This window comes from Aulonocara stuartgranti (assembly GCF_965226115.1).
Source record: "Aulonocara stuartgranti genome assembly, chromosome: 18".
In the NCBI taxonomy this organism is placed as follows: domain Eukaryota; kingdom Metazoa; phylum Chordata; class Actinopteri; order Cichliformes; family Cichlidae; genus Aulonocara; species Aulonocara stuartgranti.
In genome coordinates, this window is record NC_138954.1 from 6,302,027 (window position 1) to 6,326,191 (window position 24,165).

The following is a 24,165-nucleotide window of genomic DNA, read 5'->3' on the forward strand; positions in this document are numbered from 1 at the left end:
AAAAATATATATATAAAAAAGTATTTTGATCAATTTGATCAATTTAAATGTTTTTCCTAAATACTCCAGACAGTCTACTATGCCTCCACTAGGGTCGATGTGCATATAGACAGCTGTTAGAGTGTTTATGTTTGCATCTGCATTTGTATATAAGCAAAAGGTGAGATAAATGTGCGCGATGACCATCTATCTATCTCCATGTAGTTTGTGTGTGTGTGTGTGGGGGGGGGGGGGGCATGTAAATCAGGCGGGGTGGCAAAATAAAAGGCACTTCTTTACACATATGCAGGTGTTACATTCTGTAATATAATCTATATATGGTTAAAATGCATCAAATGCAGTAAGTATACACGTTTCATGAAACATTGCCTGTAATTTTTATTGGCTTAAACCCTAGCATAATTAAACATTTCATTCACAAAAACATATGTGCAGTTTACTGACATTTTGTGTAACTTTAAGTATGTAACAATTTGATTACATACTTAAATTTACACAAAATGTCATTAAACTGCACTGTCGGTTCAGTCTTACTTTTAAAGTATTAATGAAAGCTTATTTTTTAAAAAGAACACTATGCAAATTAAGGTGGCACCCCATGCCACCGCAGTAGATCCGCCCTGTGTGTGTTTCTAAAGTTTTAATAATTATTATTTTAATTTGAGCTTTTATTTTGGAAAATGTCTATCGGAAGTACAGTGTGTGAGTGCTTGTGTTTTGATGCTGCGAGAGCTCGAGCCTCCAGCAGCAGAAACGCCCAGCATCCTCTCTCCTCTCCTCCAACATCCATCCACCGTCTCCTCCGCTCCTCCGGCTGCGAAGGGGCCGCTCTGACTGGGAAAGAAGAAGAACCAAACCAAAAATGTCCTTTTAACACTTGAGAGAATAACCCAGACGAGACATGGATCCTTTGCATTTCTCTTTCCTCCACCATCTCCTCCTCCTCGCCTCCCTGAGCTCCTTCCCCGCTTCTGCTGACAGGCGATTCGGTGAGTAAATTAACGGGTGATTATTTTCTCCGTGATGAACAGAGCGGAGCTCCGTCCGCGCCCTGTGGAGTTATCCTCAGAGCCATTTTGGAGAGAGACCTGGGGGGCAGACTGTTTCTGTTGTGGTCTGTGTAAATATTGTATCAGCGAACTGCCACGAACCGGCAGGCTGATTCACCGCAGCTTCACCTGAGCGCAGGAAAAACAAACACGGCGATCCTGCGATTCATTTCCAGCGCAATAATCCGCTGTCAGTGTGCCAGAGCTCCCAGGAACATCACAGGAAATCTGCTAGAGCAACACACCATGACACAGTGAAGCGTACACAGCTAAATGAGCTTTTTTACACTGTGAAAACAGGCCTAAATCTGCCAGTCCTGAAGTCTTTGTGACAGCAATGGAACTATTGAATAATCTGAAGAATGCACAAACCAGAAACTCCTGCAAAATATGCTAGTTAATCGTGGTTAGCACATATATTTACATTTTTAAAAAGGAAAGAAATGTAAAAAAACCCAAAAAAGAACCTCAAATATTAAAAATTGGTCTCGGGCATCATACATAAAATACCTAAAATAAAAACTATAACAGCCACAAATTAAATATTTAAATTAATGTAGAGAAAATACCAGATCTTATTAAAATTGTTTTAAGAATATATTTATTTTTAAAAAAGACTGAAGCTAATGATTCAACACTCAAAATGTAGAAATTAGAAAGAGGGATCGTACACACGGCCCTTCTGGGTTGTTTACACCCGCTTGTAAACAAAAGCAGCCATCAGTGATAACATCACTGCAAAGCAATGAAAAATGGGATCGTACATGCACTCTCAAATTTCCAGCTCTGCGCTCCTGACAGAGGCAGCTATTGATCGGAAATTTAAACATGTGCGTGTGTCTGGAGAAGAGTGCACGCACTCGCTTGCACTGTAGAGTCTATAAATAGAGTCAAATAGCTCATATTCCCCCAATGACTTGAGACCTGGAGCCTGCAAGCATGACTGATACAGAGATTTGCTGTATACGATGGTGAGTACGGGACGAACAGCAGGAAGAAGCTGGTGCTGAGAGGGAGGTGTGTGTATCTATGTATCCAAGACCCTCCTCCTCTTCCTCCTTCTCCTCTTTCCCTGTGATTACATAACCAGCATACAGAGAGTATGGCAACCACAGGACACGTGGAGCTGTGGAGACGAGCAGCAGAGACAAAGTCTCCATTTCAGCGTTCATGTTTTTGAAGGAGCAGGAATAAACAAATCTGAAATACATCAGACGAGAGGGTTTTACTCATATTAGCAGCACCTGTTATTACTGCTGTCACGTTTGTAGGGACCTGTGGTGCTGTTTTGACATTTCTTCCTTAAAATGCTGTACTGTACCTTTACATTATTTTGCTACTTGACAGGTCTCCAACTTAAAGGGACCATTTAGAGTCATTGAACACCAGCAGCACTGTGAAGCTGGATGCTGTTTTATTTGCATCACAAGAATGTAGGTGGCGTGATTTATGTCCTGCGTCTGGTTTTGCGCTATTTGACTGATCAGTGAGCAGTCGGTGGCATTAACAAGCCGACAGGTGTAGCAATGTTCCAAATGGGGCAAACAAGAAATAATCCTCGCTTTGCGTCATCAGTGTCAGCTGGTGGTTCTTGCTAGTGGTCATAATTATCATCTGTAAATTAAGGTCCATCGCATTGTTAGTAGGAAGTTGGGTGCATGCTATGGGTCTCCCTTTGTTTCAGTCTTTTTCCGTCACTGTCTTGGAGAAATATGATTCCTGGGCTTGTTTGTGTAAAGTTGCAGTTGCCACACAGCGCAGAGCAATTTCCAGGAGCTGGAAGCAAATTAAACATGTAAGATTTCAACTTGCTGTTTGTTTTTTTCACGACTGGTTTTGATATTGGGAATATGCTCATAAACATGTACCTAGTTTGATATCCAGAGTTGTTGAGCTGCAATATTTTTCACTGGAGTTATGTTTTTTGCATCCCTGAGTGCTTTGCTCCCATTGGTCACTGTCTTATAGCTCTGGCTTTGGTCTCCACCATGTCCTCAGAGAAATGCCTGGAGTTTATGAATGCTCGGTTATGTTCACCGCACAGGCTTCTGTTTCTGTATGAGTTTTAGTACTCAATAAGTAGATCTACTCTTTTGTTTTGTTAATATTTTGCATCGAAATATCAAGTAAATCTAGTTTTCTGTATAATTTAATAAAAAAAAAGACATTTGTTACATGTATTAAACCTCAAGGGAGACAAAGTGAAAGTAAGTTTCTTTTTCTTTGCTTCTGGCACACTCTGGCAACAATAACCGTCTACTCTTAAACTGCTTCCATCGCAATACTGTTTAAGGGAAACTGAACATAATATTGTGTATCAGAATTGATTTATTTTTCCTTATGTACCCGGACAGTTATTGCACAACTGAATTTATCTTACTTAGGGCCTGGCCATCATACTACAAGGCAATTAAATATAAAAAAAAAAAGATCGTTTAGTTAATCATTTGTTTTACATTTTGTTTCCTTCAATTCAATTTTATTTATATAGCTCCAAATCACAACAACAGTCGCCTCAAAGCGCTTTATATTGTAAGGTAGACCCTATGATAATACATACAGAGAAAAAACCAAACAATCATATGATCCCCTATGAGCAAGCACTTTGGCAACAGTGGGAAGGAAAAACTCCCTTTAACAGGAAGAAATCTCCAGCAGAACCAGGCTCAGGGAGGGGCGGGGCCATCTGCCGCGACCTATTTCATTGGTTACTTTCTCCTAAATTTATTGGGATATCTTAGATTCTGGGATCTCACTAATCAGACTCTACGTTTTAGCAAATATATTACATTCGAGAACATGTGTGTTTGTTAAGAATGACTTCTGAGTATACCGCTGCTATATGACAATTTGGGGTGTTACTTGAAAGCAGCATTAACTTGTTTCATGTTGAATCTATACTCCATCTGTCAGATAAATGTAGGATTGAAGTGAAAAGTCCAAAAATGGAAGTATAGAAAGTGAGTCGCATCTATAAACAGAGACAGTGTTTCCTGGATTTCAGTTAATAACGTTCTCTTTTTTTTTAACCCGCCTCATAAAAGAACTTGAAACTGTAAACATGGATTATATTACCCTGAAAGTGGAGTGGGTTTCATTATCCCTTATGGGACCTGTATATTTTAATTTCTAATCAAAAGTGACTTTACACTGACCTTGTGCACATAATATTCTTTGGATATTTAAAAAGTTTCTGTAATATGCCTTCAGGGACCGGTAGCACCAGGGTGCAGAGGGGATATCAAGACCCAATACTTTCCCGGTATCTCTCATCTCCTGTGTTGCTGCATTACAGCTGTAATATTTCATGTAACATTTAAGGATTGATGGAGTAAATTCATGAGTAGTCAGCAATGACTTTACAATGATCTTGTTAAAAATTTTAAGGCAGTTTATCATGTTGTAATCTCTTTTGCTCAGAGGAAGATGATCAGTTTGTTTAAAGGCACGGGCAATCTCTCGCTTTTTCTCACATGTGTGTGTGTTTTTTCTTTAATGTGTGTGTGTGTGTGTGTGTGTGTGTGTGTGTGTGTGTGTGTGTGTGTGTGTGAGAAGTCTTGAAATACACAGATAGCTTTTATAAAGACAGGTTTCCATGGTTGGAAAAGGTCAGACAAAGAGTAGATTAGGAAAGATTTTTGCCACTGAAGGAGTTCGATGGAAAAAAGTGTGGGTGGTGAGAAGCGTTTGCCTTGAAAATGAAGGTTTGGTTTCAGTTATTATTCTCTGAACTTTTGAACCAAAACCTCAACATAATGCCAACAAGCTGTTTAAGCATGATCTTTAGCAGACTCTTTCATGTGGCAAGCAATGAAAACTACAGTAATGTTCTTATTGCCCTTCATGTTATTCATTCATTTTGGGCAGTTTAGCTTGTAATCCTAAACCTGAGTAATATTTAGCTTGGCCTGAGAAAGGCAAAGCTAAACTCCTACAGTAAATATCAAATACTAAGCTGCATAGTTAATGTTTACACTAATTATTACCACCTTTACAGTGTGTAATGATGTAATGAAGCAGTTAGCTCATTCTGCCTTTTCCGATTGTGTTTTTAATGAATACAAGTGAGTCAAATGACATTTGTGCTTGTCTTCAAACACCTGGCTGGACATACTTGCTTATTATTTAAAGTATCAGATATTCAAAGACGATGCCTCATTTTCTTTCTCCATCAAAATAACCCAAATCTTCACTTTCTTTGCATACACCTCGGTCTCACACACACTAGAAACTTAAAAAATTCTAGTTTTAAAGTTCAGAGACTGAATAACTTAAGTGAAATATTTTTGCCTTGCAGAGGCAGCAGCAAGATGCTGCAATCCTACCACAGTATTCTACCAAACATCATCCATCACTGCTGATAGTTTCTCTTATGCCCCCTTAGCTGGAATCATCTGTGCTCAGTGATGAAGTGGAAGCTCTTGTGTGGGAACCGTGCCCAGACATACCGCTTGGATCGCCACTTTTTGGGTTTCACTTTTATCTATTTTGTGTTTTGGCTTTGAAGTAGAGATCGGTTGAACAAGATATAGAATGAGTCTTCGATTTCTTTTGATGGAATGGGACATCATCCTGTTAAAATATTGTATCATTTCTACTGGATATAAAATGTGGGCCATTTACTTCAATTTTGAACTTGTATCATAGATGAATGATCCCTGAGAAACTTGGTAATCAATAACACAAAACCAAATAAACAAAAACATTTTTTTTAATCAGAAAAACTCAGGTATCCATTGTTCCTATTTTGTCCGATCAAAGGCCCAAACCAAAAATAATGCAGCTGCTTTTTGGGTAATTAAACAGTTCAAATAATTACTATGTTGTCATAAATGTTATTGGTAGACCAATCAGCTTCTATCATCTTATTAATCTATCATTTATGTTCATGTATCTTGTGCTGGTCACAGTGAGTTTTTGTTGTAAAGGCTCTTTGTGAGTCAGATTTTCCCTCCTGGGATTCCAACTAGTGACTATGCTGAGATGTCATTCTTCTTAATCATTAACCTGGATGTGGAGAAGGTCATCGCTTGTTCACCTGGTGTGACTGTCACCATGGCAACGCTCATTAACTTTTCATTTGTGCTGATAGGTTGGTTGGGTCGGGCCAGGCCTGCAGAGCTACTGAGGTGGTTTACTTTAACTGTAGGTATTTGGCAGATCCATACTGGCTTTATAATAAAGTCCTATTTTTTTTATTTCACTGTCCTTCTTTCATTATTAAATATGCTAATGTTGTTTTTTGGATGATGTTTGGGAAGAATAAAATGAGTGATTATAAATCTGACATCATCATGTGGTGAAGTCTAGCTGGTGTTTCATTTGCTTCAAGGATTTGCCAGAATGACTTGCCATTAATCAATATATCAAGTAATCTGGAGTCTTCTGGAGTCAGTGCAGAAACTGAAGGTGTGATGAAGAGCCTGCCACACTCACTGCTGCCCTGCTTCTTCTTAATCCCTGCCTGCTACAGATTGCTGTTTCTGGCTGTGTTGACTAATATCTCCCCGTTTTGCTTTTTTGTCACAGTGCAGGTGAAACTGAATCTATTCTCAGTGTTATCTCAGTGAATTGTGTCTGCTTGGCCCTGCAGGGTTTGTTGTTCTTCCTGCGTGCAATGATGCTTGGATTCACCAGAGTGCACCCAGTCAGTTCCTGGATATTTATGTCTTCCAACCGTTTCCACACTGAGTAAATGTGTCGTTTTTTTCCATCACTGATGTACATGCTAAACACAATAGAGAGGAGGGAGTCATCAGTTACATGTATGTTTGCTTAGTGTATAGCAGTGATTAGAGGTTACATGTACCTTCAATATCACACCGCTTACATGTGTAATCATATTTATACAAATCGCAGTACAGCTTTTGGCAACTGCTAAATGTAATTTATGTTGTTGAATTTGAAAGTTGTCGCCTGAACATTTGATTGATAGTTCTGGTTTACTACACTTTAAATCTTAAGGAATTTGTACTTACCAGAAAGAATATCAGCAAGTGCTACAAAACAAGAGGTTGAAGAGGAGTATTCATGAACATATTCTTTGCTTATCTCTCAATGATTATTGCTTTTTATGCTAGCTAGCCATATGATTTTTTTAAAACTTTTCCAGGAACATAGCTTGAAGTAGCTACCAGTGGTTAGCAACATGGCTAATGCTAATAGCAGTGCTACTGTACAAAGCAATACAAAATCCTGTAAATGCCCTTTTTAAACTCCAATAACACATTTTTGCAGTGTGCTACAGTCATATGAAAATGCTATGTTGGAAAGTTGGCAGGCAAGTTTTCTTTTAAGGTAGAGATCAAGTAGAGATAATGAAGCGCTAACGCTAGGCTACGATAGTGCTATATGGTATCATGATTCATCGGGACCATTTAAACTGAATTAAGGCTTAAAGCCGTGCATCATTAGAACTGAGGATACTTTGACTTACTGTATAATGCAGATGGCACCTGTCTGTGTTTTACATATACAGTCTCTGCTGCAATTTAGCTGAATATGAAAAGAAGTTCTAGCAGATAAAGTTTAACAAGTAAAACTTTGTTCAGTGTTCCCTGAAAGATTTATTTATACCATCCAACAATGTGCCCTGAGCTTTCCTGTGCATTAAAGTTTTAGATCCAACATTTCAGGTGTTTCTATGTTCTGTTTTACCTCTAAGTAAAGTCTTTTTGAATGCCATTCAAGCTTAACCAAAATAACAATAGAAGACTAAATGATTCAATGTGCCTGCACAAAAAATGCACATTTGGTTCTTGGAAAAATTAAAACTCCACATTCTGCACGGTGCACTCCAGATGTAATGAAGAGCGACAGTAAAGCAGTGCTTTGCTGCTTCATTCAACTATGGATCAATGCTGTGGCTTTGAAAAGTCTGTGGAAGAGATGGATAGAGGTGGATGTGGATGAAAAGGATAATAGGAGGAGAGGGAAGGGGACGGAGGGAGTTGTTTTGTGACTGTAGGAGACCGAGGCGGGGATGATGAAGAGAGATTACTTCCAATTTAAGAAGGGGTGTTTGTGCACACCTCCAAATTGGGAAATGGATTTCCCTGCTTTGCTGCAACAAAATAATAATGATTACAAAAAAAATCCAATACTGTCTTTCCTTCCAAAACCTTCTTTTTGTGTCTGTCTAAATTGTTAGAAGTCATGTCGGGCATGTTGTGATTGATCTTTTCTCTCAGAGCTGAAGCCCAGACAAAATGGGCTGAAAAAACAAAGAGAGAAAAGGAAGCCATAGTACACTACAGGATGCATGTGCCACTTACACATATATACAGTGTAGGTAGACAACACACAGGCTGCCACGAAGGAAGCCCCTTTTTTATCAGCTATGGGAAAAACCTAAAAGTGAGTCAGCCTTTAGACAGACTAAAAATAACAGTACTAAGGCGGGGAAAGCTTTTAAAAGGCTGCGTCTTGCAGCCTCCACTTTTATCTGCTGTCCGGAGATGTAAACACTGCTGCACAGATAACATTGTGTGGTGGAAAACAGAACATTAAAGGAGAAGGTTGAAGGAAATGCTGCGAGTTGTCTGCTGTTAAAGAGACAGAGGGCAATAATTGCACATAGTCAATTCGGGAGTTTGAAAAGAACACGCCTCGCTCCAATGCATAAAGTTTAGCTGCTAGTAAAGTGTATTTAAAGGTTTTATGGGTGCATCTGCTTTGAATATATATAGAAAAAATACCATCCATCCATCTGCCAATGCAACGTTTTATCCAAGTATCTTTCTAATGAATGCGCTGAGTTAACTCTCTGGCCCCAGCCCCTTTCCCTCAAGATCAACAGGTCTCTTATACAAACAGACATATGGCATTGTGGGACATGTAGTGTTTTTTTTCTTCTTCTTTTTTTAAAATGGCCCTGTCAGGAGGCATTAAAGGCCACAGCCTGGACACTGGTCTTTGCTCACAGGGTGAAGCTGATTGAAATTCTGTTCCTCCCGTGTGGCCGCCTTGGCTTCGGTCCACAGCGCGATGCTGCAACCTATTTCACACTCGGCTGCTAAAGAGGGAGGAAACCAGAGAGAAGAAACTTGGGGTGGCAGCAAAAGTCCAAAAGGAGCATGCAGAGTCATCTTCTTTATCATCACCCTCCGACTGACTGGAGAAGCCTTTTACTTGGGAGTGAAATGGGAAAAATGTTTATATTTCCTTACTTTTGATTTTATTTGTTTTATCTTAGTGTCTTCTTTTGGAAGCACAATGAAGTTTATTGTGGACATTTACATTGACTCTGTCATATTTAAAATGTATAGTTTAGACATTAATGAATTAGCAATAATTATCAAAAGAATCATCATCATAGTGTTTGTACCCTGTTTGACAATACTTAAGTACTATCTTTTAAACATACATAAACGAACTCCAGCTTGTAAAGGAGGTTTTTGTAGAACAGTGAAGTTTGGATCAAAGAAAAGGACAAATGACTTTTTGTGCATTTCTGTTTATGTGTGCTTTTACTGCATTGGCAGTGTTTGCAAACATTGTTAGTTCAAACCATGACACAGCCTCCACTGTGCTTTACAGACAGCTGTAGACACTCACCTCTCTCTCCAGCCTCTGTACATTAAGAACAATTTGACCCAAAAATCTTATATTTGAGTTCATTACTCCTTCACGACCCGTTGCCACTGATTTTAAGGCCAGTTCATGTGCAGTTTGGCATACCTCAGCCTTTTCTCCTTAGTTCCCTTCCTTAACAACATCTTTTTGAGAGCTAATATTGCATTGAGACCATTTCGGATGAGATTAGCTGAAGCGAGAATGCGCTTCTCAGGTCCTGTTGTAGGTCTTTGCTAATTTTTTCTTAAGGACATTTCTTTTAGATAATGTTAATTGGCTGTAGACAGTTAGACAGTTTAGGCCTGGAACTTTTGTCCTATACTTTCCCCAGAAATGTAAGGACACAGTGCACATAATACAGTGTAAAAAGTGTGAAAGTAGCCAATGTCCAAAGAAAGAGACCCTGGAGAAAGTGTGAACCAAAGTATAAAGAATTTAGAGGTTTGGTGCGTTCACATAGTTTTAAACATGTGAGATCTACTCTGACCCCCCCCCCCCCTCCCCCCTCCCACGCACACACAAAAAAAACAGTGACACAAAAATCAACCAAAAACCCAGAAAAAGCTAATCTGTACAGCGTTTGGTTTTCCAACATTGTAATTCCCTGCTATTTGTTAGCATCTTTGTATCCATTTACTTGCTTGCATATTTTTTTGTTCTTTTTATGCTTTTTATGCAGAAAGTGGTCCAAATGCTGCACGAACGCCTCAAAGCTGCCGTAATGAAACTCGGGCTCTTTGTAAACAGCATTTCTTTCTTACGTGTCTTGGCTTTTAACAAGGTTTCCTCTGCTGGAAACTGCTGTGATTTATTCATCTTTTTTTCCGCAGAGATGTAAACAAATACAGCTGTGGGCGATTCTCCTTTTAATTACAAAAAAACAGAAACATAAAAAATATCCGGAAAACAAGACTCAAGCTTATGGCAAATGGCTTTGCTCTGTTATGTCTCCATCAGACACAAACTGCATCATGGGTAAAAAGAAGTGAGCTGGAACTCCGAAAGGGTCCTTGATTTATTTTCACTTCAAAACAGCAAATAAGTTGTTGTGCATTTCTTCTCTAAGTAAACTTTTCGCATGTAAACAGATTTTTGTTAACAAAAGTTATATTTCAGACATTTACAGTCTTGTTATGACGCAGCATTTGGCACAGAAAAATTAGGCTTCTGGTATTTATGCTGCTTTTAGATGTTCCCCACACATTTATGCAGCACATTGCAGTGATACATGCCATTTTCCACTTGACAGATACAGTACAGTAATACAGTAAGTTTAGCGTCCCACGTCGTGCAAGTTCATGTAATATTTTAGAAGTTTGCTTCTGTTTGAAAATGAGTCAACTGGAAATAATAAAAGTCAACACGAGGGGATTTTTGAACCTTTGTTTTTCTGGTTTGACCTACTGAAATGTGTTATGTAGTGTGTTTATAGCACTTAATATCATGTTGGCTTAATTATGAGCTAGCTAGTTTAGAGAACATTTGTCAGTAGAAAAATCTCTATAGATTTTATCTCATAAATATGCTTGACAAATTTAAGGTTTTTTAGACTGATGTTGATATTTGGTGATTTAGAAATCAGATTCACAAAGCATATATTATATGCAGTTATTTATTAGTTTTTAATAAGATGATATGACAGGTCTGTTTAAGAACAATCTTGTTATAATGGTATAATAAGTGGTGGATTACTGGTTTGTGCTCTACTTGACTCTGCTCACATCAGCTGCTTGTTTGTAAAATTTGAAACACGTCTTGCCAACAGGGAGATTGCACAGCGCCCTCCGGTGGACAAATTGTGCAACATCTACACTAACTTTTCAAGGGTGTTTTCCTTTTGTAATGTTCCTTTATAATGTATAATGTTCATTTTGGATAAAAAGTTATTACTTTTTATAGCAAAACTGAGTTGTAAATGAACACAGATATACAGTCACACACTTCTTGTCAAATCTGTAATTACGTTTTTTAGGCTATTCTTAATATAAAATGAACGCTTCTTGTATATGCATTGGGAATAATTTGGGGAATTGTGGTTTGTTGAACCATAATCGTGAAAAGGTGACCAAATGTCCCGCGATCTGTGTGTGACACTGTGGATGGAGCAAAGCTGCACCTGCAAAAAAATAGAGCAACATTGCAGGTGCAAGTTTAAAACCAAAAGTCATCATCTGGAGAAACGTGGGCAGTACGGTCTGTAGTCTAACTTCTGATTTCTGAGCTGCGGTTTTGTGCAGTGCTATGTAGTAGGAGTAGTGCTAATATTTATTATAGCTGTGGGGGGTAGAGGATAGTGGTAGATTTACAGTTACAGTGTGGTTAACCTCGCTGACTTTTGTTGTTTGCAACAATCAGACACTCTCAGGTTTTCTCGGTAGAAGGCTTTTATTGTCAAGCCGTTTCAGGAAGCAGACTTAATGCACATGGCTTACACCTGCTTCTACTAAACAGATCCACTCAATCCTCTGCAGCACTTTGTTTTTCCTCTGTGATGCTTTAGGTTAAGGTTTCTTTTAACAACATACACACAGATAGTTTTCATATTTTTATCACCAGAATCTGAGTCAGATGTTTGCAGACAGAGAAGACTGATTAAAAACCTTAAAGCAATATCTCGCTCCATTCTTATTGAGCTCCGTGGAGAGCACCGAGCCAACTGCTGCCCAACTAATCAACACTGCTAATGTATAATACTGTAAATCCTGTTTGTGTTTGCAGAACATTATGTTACACAGCTATTTCAAGATTGCAGGACAGAGACGGGCAGGCACAGAGACATCAAGTGTAACAGTATCCTGTATGCTGCCAGATCTCCTGCAAGTGGATAGAATAAAATATAGCTGCCTCTTCTCCTCTCCCAGCGGAGCAGTGAAGGAGCTGGTTCGATGCATCATCCTGTTCCCCCCTCGCCCCGGAGTTAACTCTGGATAACTGCAGGCTTTTGCTGCCCACGGCTGACAAATGTAGCAATATATAAAACTCCCCAAGGGATGACGTCTTAATAAGTCACTTATTCTCACTTTGCGGTCTTAAAATAAAACAGTAATTGAGAGGTGCACATATCTCAGTTACTCCAGTAAAGCCAGAATTAAAGAGCTGTTTCAAACAGATGTTGTCTTTTGGAATTTGCATGCAAGTAGATTTGCATGAAAAGTTTCGAGAAAGAAATTTGTGGAAAAATAGTATTCGACTGAGAATACCCAAAAGAGGTAATATTGCAAACATCTGTGTAAACTGGTTCCATGTGAACCTGCTAAGTAGTTGTTGTTTGTATCTTTCTCTGTTAACAGGTTGCCTTTTCGAGAACGAGCTGTGTTCACCGTATGAGATCTGCGTCAACGGTAAGCAAGCTTTATCTAAGTACAACTAAACACATATCGATTGCAGTATACATGAAAAGGCACTACAGATGGTTTCTGATGCTTGGGAGGAGAGAAAATATGTCCAGAGGTTTCATCTTATCCAGCTAACTTCAGGGTTAAGCCTGGATTTTCAGTTCTACAAAAGTGGTGGAGATCGCCTTGGTAACTTATGCTGCGAACCAGAGTGATTTTTCATATCTCCAGATTAGAAATCAGCAGATAAGAAATCCTTGGTTACTGACAAATCAATATTCTGTTAAATGTCTGTGTCAAATCTAATGTCTTTGTTTTTCCTGTTGAACATCAGTATTGAATATAGATTTTTAAATGCAACTTTGTTCCATGATTGTTTGTAATAATAACAATACAATTAAGTAATACTTAATTAATATACAGTTTAATAGTACAGCTTCATCTTCCTTTGAAAAATCAGCCACTCTGTTGCCACTGTACATATCAAGACTTGTGATTGGTCAGATGCTGCCAACACTACTCTTTTCATGCGAACGTAGAGGAGAAACCTTGAGTTAGCTGAGTTAGCTTAGCAAGATAGTAATCAGCATCATGTAAAGCTTGGCCTTACAGCCAGTGTTAGGGTAAGTAAATCTAGATAACAGAGAGATGCCCTGGGTATACTGAACTTGTTAAACACCAAAATTTTTAAAAATTAGTATTTCTGATGCATCTTTTATGATCACTACTCAGAGCTCTATGGCAAATTTTGCTATTCCTATCAACTAAATTACACCTATATTCTTTGAATGGCATTTTTTAAATTGGTGAGTGATTATGAAAAAACCCATTGTGTTTTTGATGTCTTTTTGTTCTGCAAAATGCTCTGAAACATTTGAACTTTCAACCCTTGAAAATTTATTAGCCTTTAGCTAGCTGGTTAGAAATGTTGATCTGTGAGTCACCGTGATATTAAATGAGATTTAAGCTGGTGAAAAACAAAATATCAGATTAATATGAGAGAAATGAGAACAAGTGTTCTGTTGCACCACTTATCACTCAATTATGCGTTATGATTTTAGATATAAAGTATGTCTGATATTACATGATTGAGTTAGATACATATTCAACTCCCTGGGAGGGAATTAGCAATAGACACCAAGCAATTTTCTTTATTCCAGGTGATAAACATGTTTATTTCTGCTTTGAAGTTGTGTATTTTAAGATGAGTACTTGTGACGATTAACTCACTTCTGGGGTCAGCATCAAGAGGCCGTTGATGGAAATGCAGTTTTCTGTATTTACGTGTGTAATTTATCTTTTTAAACCTGGAGTTTGTGCTCAGATTAAGAAAACACCTGGACTTTGTAGTAGTCAGAAGGCCCCTGAACAACACTGTTGTCCATAACAACTTTTCAAATGTTGGCTTACTATTCACATTATGCAAACACGGTGTCAATGTGTGCATTATTAGAAAATTCATGCTGCCCTCTTTAGAATCAAGTGTTGTGTTTTATAATTACACACAGTCACAGCTGCCTTACTCTTTCCCTTGCTGCCTCTCTGGCTACGAGAGGAAAGACACCCCTGCTGAGAATCAACCTAGAATTTAAAAAAAGAAGCCCAAAACCTGAAAGCCGGTCACAGAAAATGTCTTTTTGAATCCTGGAAACGTTTTTATCTCATACTTAACTGGGTCTGGTGGGAAGATAACCACGTTACCCTGCAGAGTTCATTCTAGATCTCTATGGCCAGCCTTTTGTTTTCTGTAACCAGCGATCATCAGGATGCATCGGTTTACTGGGAAGCTATCAGCTGTGCAGAACAGGCTTCCCTTATCAACAGCTCTGCAGGATTTAAGGCACAGACAGAGCCAGCAGAGATAACAGAATGGAATAATATATGTTATGATGTCATTAAGCATGTGAATGGTCTGTTAGGAGGTACAGGTGCGTGCCCAGCTGACCGGCAGGGTGTGTGTGTGTGTGAGATTTATTCGCTTGGTCATTTCCTGTCCTTTTAAAAATGCGCTCCGTAATCTTATTCTGACAAAACAGGAGGGAGTGAAAGACAAAGCGTGTGTCTCCTGTGGTGAGAAAATCATTATGTCCACGGTGGATTTTATATTTAGCTGAGCTCAGGCGGGCTCTCCGTCTGTGTTGTTGTGACTGCCTCCAGTAACATCCGTCATGTGTCATCTGCAACATGTAAATTGGGTCTCAAAGAAGTGATGGAGGGAAATGGCAGCTTTACAAGTAAAAACATGTTGATGGCTGTATACAATAAATAAACTGCATCATGTTTCTTTTTCTATTTTAAGGTTAATTCAATCTAAAGCAGGAAACCTTGTTTTTTTTGACCCGATGACTTGCTTTGTCAAAATGATGTAACGTTGGTGGCTTATGTGCCCAATTTGTTTTTGCCTTTTTATTAGATAAATATGTATGTTTTCATGCCTGATAAGGAGATATTGGCTGGAGCCTGTGCCAGCTAAAACTGTGCAGCATGATTTAAGCGGCAGATGAACGCACATCAGAACAGGCTTGCAGCTAAATCCTCAATCGCCACTCTTGTAGTTTTCAGTCCTTGGTAGGCAACTTTCTCTGACTCAGACAAAGAAATGTCCTTTTTTTGGTTACGTGGCAAAATTACGATACTAACAGCTAATTTACTATTGTACTGAAAGACGTTTGTGTCCTCAATTGTAGAATATAAAGTACAAATTTTGCCTTTATTTTGAGCTTAGCTTTACATTTGTTTTACTTCATGAGTGGGTCTTGTATGGCGTGGGAATGGGCCCTGACCCTTTAGTGCTTGTCCCATTCTTTGGTAGCCCCTAAGCATATTTATGTATGTAATCGGTTTAGTTATCTGTTTGTCAGCAGTATAACGTTGGTCGTTTTTAAGATATCATGTTTAATTTTTATGGGATGGTAGATACAGATGGTAGAGCTCAAGCTCAGTGCAGAGGGTGAGGCAGTGGTGGGTGTGGGGTCTTGTGCGTGAAGATAGAATATGATAAAGGTTATTTTTCTTGTTTTGTTGATATCTAAAATTTAAAAGTAAAAAATGATGAAACTGAAAACAGCTCGAGGTGATTTAATTTTGGTGAAAATCGGGTCAAAGTCAAAGTCCAGTTCACGTCCTTCAGGGAAGTTGCATTCTCCTGTTTTTCTGTTAACCAGCTTTAGAATCACAAACTGAAGACCATAGACAAGATTTTTTAAAATTGTATAATTACTGTTTGTATTTTGATCGTGAGAATTTGCGTAATTATGATGAAGGAACTGACCTCCCAGCCCACTGTTCCTTCAGTGGGCTGGGAGGAATTTCCCCACGGGGATCAATAAAGTATACATTATTATTGCTATTATGATAAGCCAGCAGAGCACTGTTCCTCTGATGTCTCATGGTGTCTGAGGGAGCTGTGATGGACTGTAAAGTGTTTTCAAATGTGATGCTCACATGGCGAAGCATGACTCTACATGAGAAGGGTTGACTATGGTTCAGGAGGTAGAGCAGGATATTTAACAATTGGATGGTTTGGTGATTCAATTCCTGGCTGCTCCAGTCTGCAAGTGTCCTTTGGCAAGATACTGTGTTCATCATTAGAGTGTTAATGTGTGATAGAAAGCACTAAGATGTAGAAAAAAAGCGCTTTTGTGTGAAAATTGGGTGGATGAAACATCCATTTACCATTTATAAGTTGGCAGTGTTGGCTGTTGAGCTAATATTCACGAGTCAAACAACAACAGCATCTGCTGCAGACCTGCAGAGTCTTGGAACTGTTTGGGACTCTTGCAAAGCTGCGAAAAAATCTTTCCGTATCCGACACAAAACACTTGCCAGAGCACTCAAAAGCGCCTTTGTTATTGTTCTTGTAACAGTAGGTGTCTCCAGGACAACATTTTGCAAAAAAAGCATTCTCAGCAGGTCAACCCAATAATGGTCTCACTGTTTCAAATGGTAAAAAGAAGCAAAGTTGTACCTTTTTTCATCACGGCTCTGTAACTATGGTCAGACAGCAGCTAAACAGGGGGAGAAGGATCTCAGCTCTTCTGCACATTTCACTGGTGCACACAGTTTTGTGAAGTGTGTGGTTTTTTTGCCTCACTGCCTTTGGGTAGTAAATACAATTTATTGCTTTGCCTCTTTCATAGATCTTTAGGAGCCTCTCGGCTCTCACTTAGATGGTTGTTTAGTGTTCACTGTGCTGCGTTTCTCCAGACGAAAAGGTGTCCAGCTTTTGAGTGGTCATTTCCCAACACTAACACGATGTGTTTCTCCTTATTTACGTGTTCACATCGCATCTATCAACTTGGGCATTAAAATGATTTACTGGCATCACTGTGGGGGTGCTGTTTGTCAGTTTGGCCACACTTTGAGTTTGAAAGAGACTGAAAAGCTCCTCGTAGCTGAGTCATGTGAAGCGAGGCTCTCATGGGGGAGAAGCTACGGTGACTGCACCTCCAGCCATTGTTCTCATGCACAGTGTGTCTGACCTGCCTCAATAGCTGCTGTCAAGCTGCTGCCGTAGACAATGCGAGCCTGTTGTGTTGGTGATTGGCAACTCTGATTGCCTGAGCTGGCCATATACTCTTTGCAAGAAACAACAAAACACTGACTGAGCCTGATATTGTTTAGCTGAGGACATTGTCTCCCTCACTACATTTTTCTGCATCAAAAAGAAAGTGTATTAGCTGAAATGATATCTCAATACTCTCAGGAAGCAGGGTGTTCGTTTTATCTGATGACTGGGAACTATTTGAATGCTGGAAAAAGGTGACAGCTGCTCGTAGATGAACACTATAAAAAGATTATGTAAAATAAAAGGTAACCTAGAGTTCAGGCTTTTTTGTATTATTAACTATATTTCCATGTATGTTTGTACACTTTTCTTTTTAAAATTTATGACCGAAACAAGTTTTTTAACTCTCCTGACATTGGATCATAAAATCAGGAATAGATGTTTGCTAGATTAAATAAGTAATAATAATAATAAACACCTTCACTGTAACTTTCATACATTGCAAAGTCACCCAGTAAGGTGAATTGGACCCTTTGTAAACTAGAACTGGAGGAGTCCAGAGCACCCACGGTATCACTCAGTTTCCATGGATTGACGCAATACTCCACAGTTCAGTAAGAAGTGATGATGGAGTCCACCCACCTCTGTGGACTTTTTGCTATTTTCAAGCAAGTGACCTTGACATTAGCGGGTATAAAAGGAAAAAGGGCGGGCAAACTGAGCAGCACGACGCAGCTTGGTCGCCGACTTGACATTTTCATTGTGATTGTCATTTCAGCATTGCCGCATTTAGAGCCAGAACATTGAACGCCGGGGTCAGCTTTATTACGCTGCAGAAAGTCCCTGTCACAACAACAGACTGACACAGTAGTGAGTTATCAGACAGTGTTATCTAAGTAAGAGGGTCTAATTTACTCCCGTTGGAGGTGTGATCAGGAATTAAGTGGTAATATTATGAAAACAGGCCATTTTATCACTTCACGTATCGTATACGGTAAACTGTCTAAATTCAGTCAGATGCAGCGATTTAATACATAACCATCTGTACAGACAGACATTTTTTGTAGTGTAGAAGCTTCTGCTGGTGTTCATTTTTAGCCCCAGCATGCATCTGAGTCTGGCCATAGAGATAAGAATGGCTGCTTGAACTTACAGTTTTCTAACAGTTTTTGAAGTAAGGATGCAACTGTGAGTACTTTAATAAAGTAATAATGTAAAAATTGTATTTTTTATTAATTTATATTTTTGATATTTAGTCCATTGACTATCCAAAAGCCAAATACTTAATTATTATTCATCAGAGCCTTACTGGATCTGAATTGGAAATGGTGATTCTGGTAACCCATTTCATCAGCTGTTAATCAATTAATTTTATTATTCATTCCTTAAAATGAAGCTGCCTACTCACAATCTCTACCTGAAGTTTTTCCAAGTTTTTCTTCAGTATTTGAAAAAGTAAAACCTCTTTGGCCCCAAAACATTTTCAGAAAACAGACCAAATGCACAACCAGCCTAATAAAATATTCAGGTTCAAGACTCAGTTTTGGCTCCGATGGATTTAGACTCCTGGAGGGTTCATATTTGTAAAACTTGCAGAGCTCCAGCAAAAGTATTTCAATATAAAAGTGGTAACGAGTACGACTGCAGTAAAACAACTAAACACAATCGAAGCAGAACATTTGCTTTCCATGTTAAAAGTGCTGTAAATAATAAAACTACAAACCCATTAAACTAGCTTCATTTTAATCCTATCCTATTTTAATCTTTTACAGTCTGTTTTTCTTTTTCATTTTTTGTAGCTCAATATCAATTTTAGATATTGAGGATATAAATGTATTATGTCCATCGACAACATCAAAGTGCTGAAATTATTAAACTGTTATTAAATCCAATATTGACTTTTCTTTTTGTTGAGGTCGTGTATCACTGAGCTTCTGAGAGCAACGTGTGACTCCTTAGATGTTTTGCTTTCTTCACTAGGAGGTTGCAAATTTAATGAGATGTTGATGAAAATGGCTCCACGCTGCTCAACGTGATTCATAAAGTGAAACATACCTGATTGAATACACAGGTGAAAATCAATTGCAGATAATCCTGTAAACTTCACATCGGTGATTTTGTCTCACATCAAACTGCTTGTCCTGTGTTATAAATTCAAATTTCACTTAGCACCGCAAAGTTAACGGGATTCGACACACAGGTATTCCTCAGGATACAGCTCCCATCGGGTTCATCGGTACAGACTGTGTTAGAACATCAGCGTAAGACAGACAGCAATCCAGGAGAAAAAACAATTCTCACCAAACGTGTGGACGTCTGTGAGGAAAAAGGTGTTTTTTCCAAGCTTATAGTCCAGTTGGAACATGCCTTTCATCTCCCGCTCTGTGATGGAGTCTGTGCTGCCCTCCAGGTGTTGATTGGGTCCCTTGGCTTTACTGTCAGAGCTGTAATAGAGCTCACATTGAAGAAGCTTGCTCAGCACAGAAATACTGATTTCCAGCAGAGAGTATGGCCTCCAGGCGCTCTTTAATTGACATTGGTTAACTAAGCTATAAGAAAGCTTATTCTCAACTGCTTACTGCAGGCTGAGTGCTGTTGTGGCTTTGCTAATAAGAGTGTAAAAACGGTAATAGCCTGTGATTTTTAGTTTAGGTCAAAAGACCAGGGGGGTCTTCACAAAAGCTGATTATACAAGTACAAGAGTGCGAATATGATGTGTTTTTCTAGACTGGTTTACTTTAACCATATAGTGTTCTTTTTGTGAACATCTAAACAAAAGTTAGGACACTTTAACAAATTACCTGAGGAAAATTTACGTGACTTCACCCCTAAAAAGCAAGGTGAACCTTCAAGGGCGTGCACTCCTGGACCTCTGCTTTCATAGGTCCCTGAAAGTCCTGCTTTCGCTACTCGCAGGTGCACATCAGCAATTTCACTATGGATCTTAAACTTGTACATAGGACAAACATCAAGTTTTGTGTCACAATGTCCAACAGAATAATAATGAGAGCTGGCTACAGTCCTGTGTCCAAATGGCACAGTGTCCAAGTCCAAAGGCAGTGCGTCATGCCAGGGGCATGTCATTTTATTATCACCAGTCACTGGATTTTGCCTTCCAGTGTCAGCCTGTCCGTATGCAGTTCGGACAGTTCGGCAGTCCCTGAGGGAGAACGTTCTCCGCAAGCAACATGAAATGTGCCTTCATGTGCTCTCACACAGCAAATTGAAAAGGCAGGAGATTTTTGGCAAGAACAGCTCAATCTTCACTCACCACCTGCCCCACACACCAGATTCTCTTTATTTATTTTTATTTTATTTATTTTCCACTTTAACACCAAACAGCAACTCTTCATGTTTTACGAGGGCTCCATAAATATGCAAAAAAAGAACCTCAAGCTCATTAATAGAATAATAATAAGTTGTTTGTCCCAAAACGAATTATTGTCATATAAATATATATATATATATTAGGGGTGCAACGATACACAAAATTCACGGTTCGGTTCGGTTCGATACTTTGGTGTCACGGTTCGATATTTTTTCGATACAAAAAAAATGTTCATGCATTTTTAATTTGTCATTTATTAAAATTATAAATATATATTTTAACTCAAAAGTACAGTTTTTAAATTTAACCCTAACCCTAACCCTTGTGCGCGTTTTTTATTTTGACAGCGAATGCGCACCTGTGGACCACTTATGTGCAGCCCTGGTTATTTAGCTCGTCATATTGCAGCCACAGAAATTATTTTGTCCATGAAACCATAAAGCTGCACTTTCTTTTTGCCTTATAGTCTGATTTGTCATAACTTCTCCGTTTTGTGGTAAGCTTTTATTTGGCTGTCACTTCTTCACCCTGACCTGTCTTATTTGGCTCAGCAGAACTGAAATGCTTTTACACGCGCACTCACATAAGCTCAGCGATTCTCTGCGCGATCAACCTCTCACATGTTTAAGCTTGCTGCGGGAGATTTCACTTGTCATGTTTGCATAGTAAGCTAACGATTAATAAGACGATGTCAGAGGAATTGGTGCACAAATTATCATCACTCACAGATCAGTGCTGTCGCTCTCTATACACAGTTCGCACGATTGCAAAGTGAAAGCAAAAAAACAAGCGCAAATTCAAACGCGACTTCAATATGTCACATATTGACAGTGGCTCACCGATGCCAATGACATAATTACCCAGCTACATTTCTGAAAGAATGCAAAAGCATTGACATATATTTTTCCTACAATAGCCCGACGGGCAGGGAAGAGATAGATTTTGGTAGCCCGACTGAAAAAATTGCTAGCTCCGGGACGTCGGGCTAGCGATATTGCAAGCCCTGTATCTGATTGAGGAATCACTCATCTTTGGAAAAGAGAGTTTATTACAGAGAAATGGCTCTTTCCAAAATAAAAGCTATACTATCCGCTTCTTCTGGGCTATATTCTCAGCAGCATAAGGAGAATCATGTGCTAACGGCTGTCTAAATGACTCGGCTAAAGTTAGTAGCATGCTTGTTGTTTTTGTCTTTGCACTAGGATGATGTCGTTGTAAATGTGCAGTCATATTCGTTGTGTTCCCACTAGTGCTTTCAGGTTAATCTCGTTGAAATGACCTTAACGCCACAACACGGCAAATCTCCGTTAACGAGCTACCGCCGATTGCTCCGTGCATGGGGCTAGACGGCCAACACGTTAACGAGCTAACTGCGCTCACACACTAGTTCACACCAATGTAATTGAGCATTGCATGGCACATCCAACATACTGTTTTACTTTAGTCCATGACTCGCTTACCTTCAGGGTCATACGTCACATGAAAACCAAAATAATTCCAAACGCCAGATCTGAATGAGGGTCAATTTGCCTGTTGCAAGGAGAGCTTAACTTCTGTCTCGCTAGCTTGCCCTGTGCTCTTCCTTCTGACTATGCTGTCTGTGTGGAGCGCTCAGTGGATCTGCGCTCGACAGTGCAGCCTAGGCGGAGTAGTCGAACACAGATTCACTGAGCGCTCCACACAGACAGCATCGTCAGAAGGAAAATTGATAAAATAAATTACAAATGTTGTATTGTTCGATACATATGCGTACCGAACCGAAAGCACTGTATCGAACGGTTCAATATCGATACGAATATCGTTGCACCCCTAATATATATATAAAAAAAAAAAACACCCAGCGCGCCCCTGCGGGCGGTTTATCCTTCAAGCTCGGGTCCTCTACCAGAGGCCTGGGAGCTTGAGGGTCCTGCGCAGTATCTTAGCTGTTCCCAGGACTGCGCTCTTCTGGACAGAGATCTCCGATGTTATTCCCGGGATCTGCTGGAGCCACTCGCCTAGCTTGGGAGTCACCGCACCTAGTGCTCCGATTACCACGGGGACCACCGTTACCTTCACCCTCCACATCCTCTCGAGCTCTTCTCTGAGCCCTTGGTATTTCTCCAGCTTCTCGTGTTCCTTCTTCCTGATATTGCTGTCATTCGGAACCGCTACATCGATCACTACGGCCGTCTTCTTCTGTTTGTCTACCACCACTATGTCCGGTTGGTTAGCCACCACCATTTTGTCCGTCTGTATCTGGAAGTCCCACAGGATCTTAGCTCGGTCATTCTCCACCACCCTTGGGGGCATCTCCCATTTTGACCTCGGGACTTCTAGGTTATACTCGGCACAGATGTTCCTGTACACTATGCCGGCCACTTGGTTATGGCGTTCCATGTATGCCTTGCCTGCTAGCATCTTGCACCCTGCTGTTATGTGCTGGATTGTCTCTGGGGCATCTTTACACAGCCTGCACCTGGGGTCTTATATATATATATATATATATATATATATATATATATATATATATATATATATATATATATATATATATATATATCCTTGTATCAGCCAAGATGGGCGATGTCAGCTCTTGACGGAACAACAACAACACACAGAAAGCCCTGTGACAAAGGAGGGTGCTCTGTTTCGCCCCCTCCACCCTGTTTCTCCTTGATTAGCTGCGAGGGAGCTAAAAAGCACTCGGTGGAGATTGCCATGGCAACAGGCGTGAGAGGAGCAGGGCTTTACTGGCCCATTACCCATCTGCGCCCTGTTGCATACTGTTTCTCGAACATCCATTTCAACAGTCGACATCCCGCCCAGTCTGGAATCTGACTCAAATCTGAATTTGCTTCTCACTGGTCATATTGTTGATTTTCAGCATATCTTCTTTCATTTTTAAAACATGTATAAATCAAAACCTTTACCGCTAATACATGACACTGCATGAAGTCGCTTCACTGGAAAAAAAAAATTCAAAGTCAGATCAAAGCAAAACCTCCCTGAAAAAGAAAAGTTCTTGGTGCTTTTGCTGTCAGGAAGTGCTTCATTAATGGGAGCTGTGGTCAGGATGCGGCGTTAACGCTCAACACTTCACTGGAGTTGGAAGCATATTTGTTTAATGATTTCACACAGCCCCCACCGTCACTGGCTTATTTGCTCTATGCCTGTCTGATTTGACTAATTGGCCAGTGTGGGTGGTGTTATTGATCAAACGTGTGTAGCTTGAGAATCTTTTGAGGGAAATTTCTGCAACTATACTCCCTTCATCTTATAATAGAGCTGCTTTGAAGCCACGTCCTTGTAAACAAACTAATGACAAAGTGATATTTGTTTGAAAATTGGAGACCATCTCATAGGTCAAACTAGACCAGGGTTGGTTGATCT

General features: G+C 39.6%; 1 protein-coding gene and 1 long non-coding RNA gene across 2 annotated transcripts in view; one reads left to right on the forward strand and one right to left on the reverse strand.

The window, feature by feature from the left end:
- The first annotated feature begins 630 nt into the window (after positions 1 to 630).
- LOC309694492 (receptor-type tyrosine-protein phosphatase N2-like) overlaps positions 631 to 24,165 on the forward strand; it is a 223,000-nt gene continuing 199,465 nt past the window's right edge. The window contains exons 1-2 of the mRNA XM_082514620.1: positions 631 to 989; positions 12,914 to 12,964. Coding sequence (XP_082370746.1) covers positions 902 to 989; positions 12,914 to 12,964 — 139 coding nt within the window. The 5' untranslated portion in view covers positions 631 to 901. The remainder of the gene's footprint in view (positions 990 to 12,913; positions 12,965 to 24,165) is intronic.
- Positions 6,645 to 7,529, reverse strand: LOC309694619. Its single transcript, XR_014272942.1, has 3 exons — positions 7,486 to 7,529; positions 7,028 to 7,048; positions 6,645 to 6,777 (listed from the first exon to the last, which is right to left on the reverse strand). It is a non-coding gene; the product is annotated as an uncharacterized lncRNA (long non-coding RNA).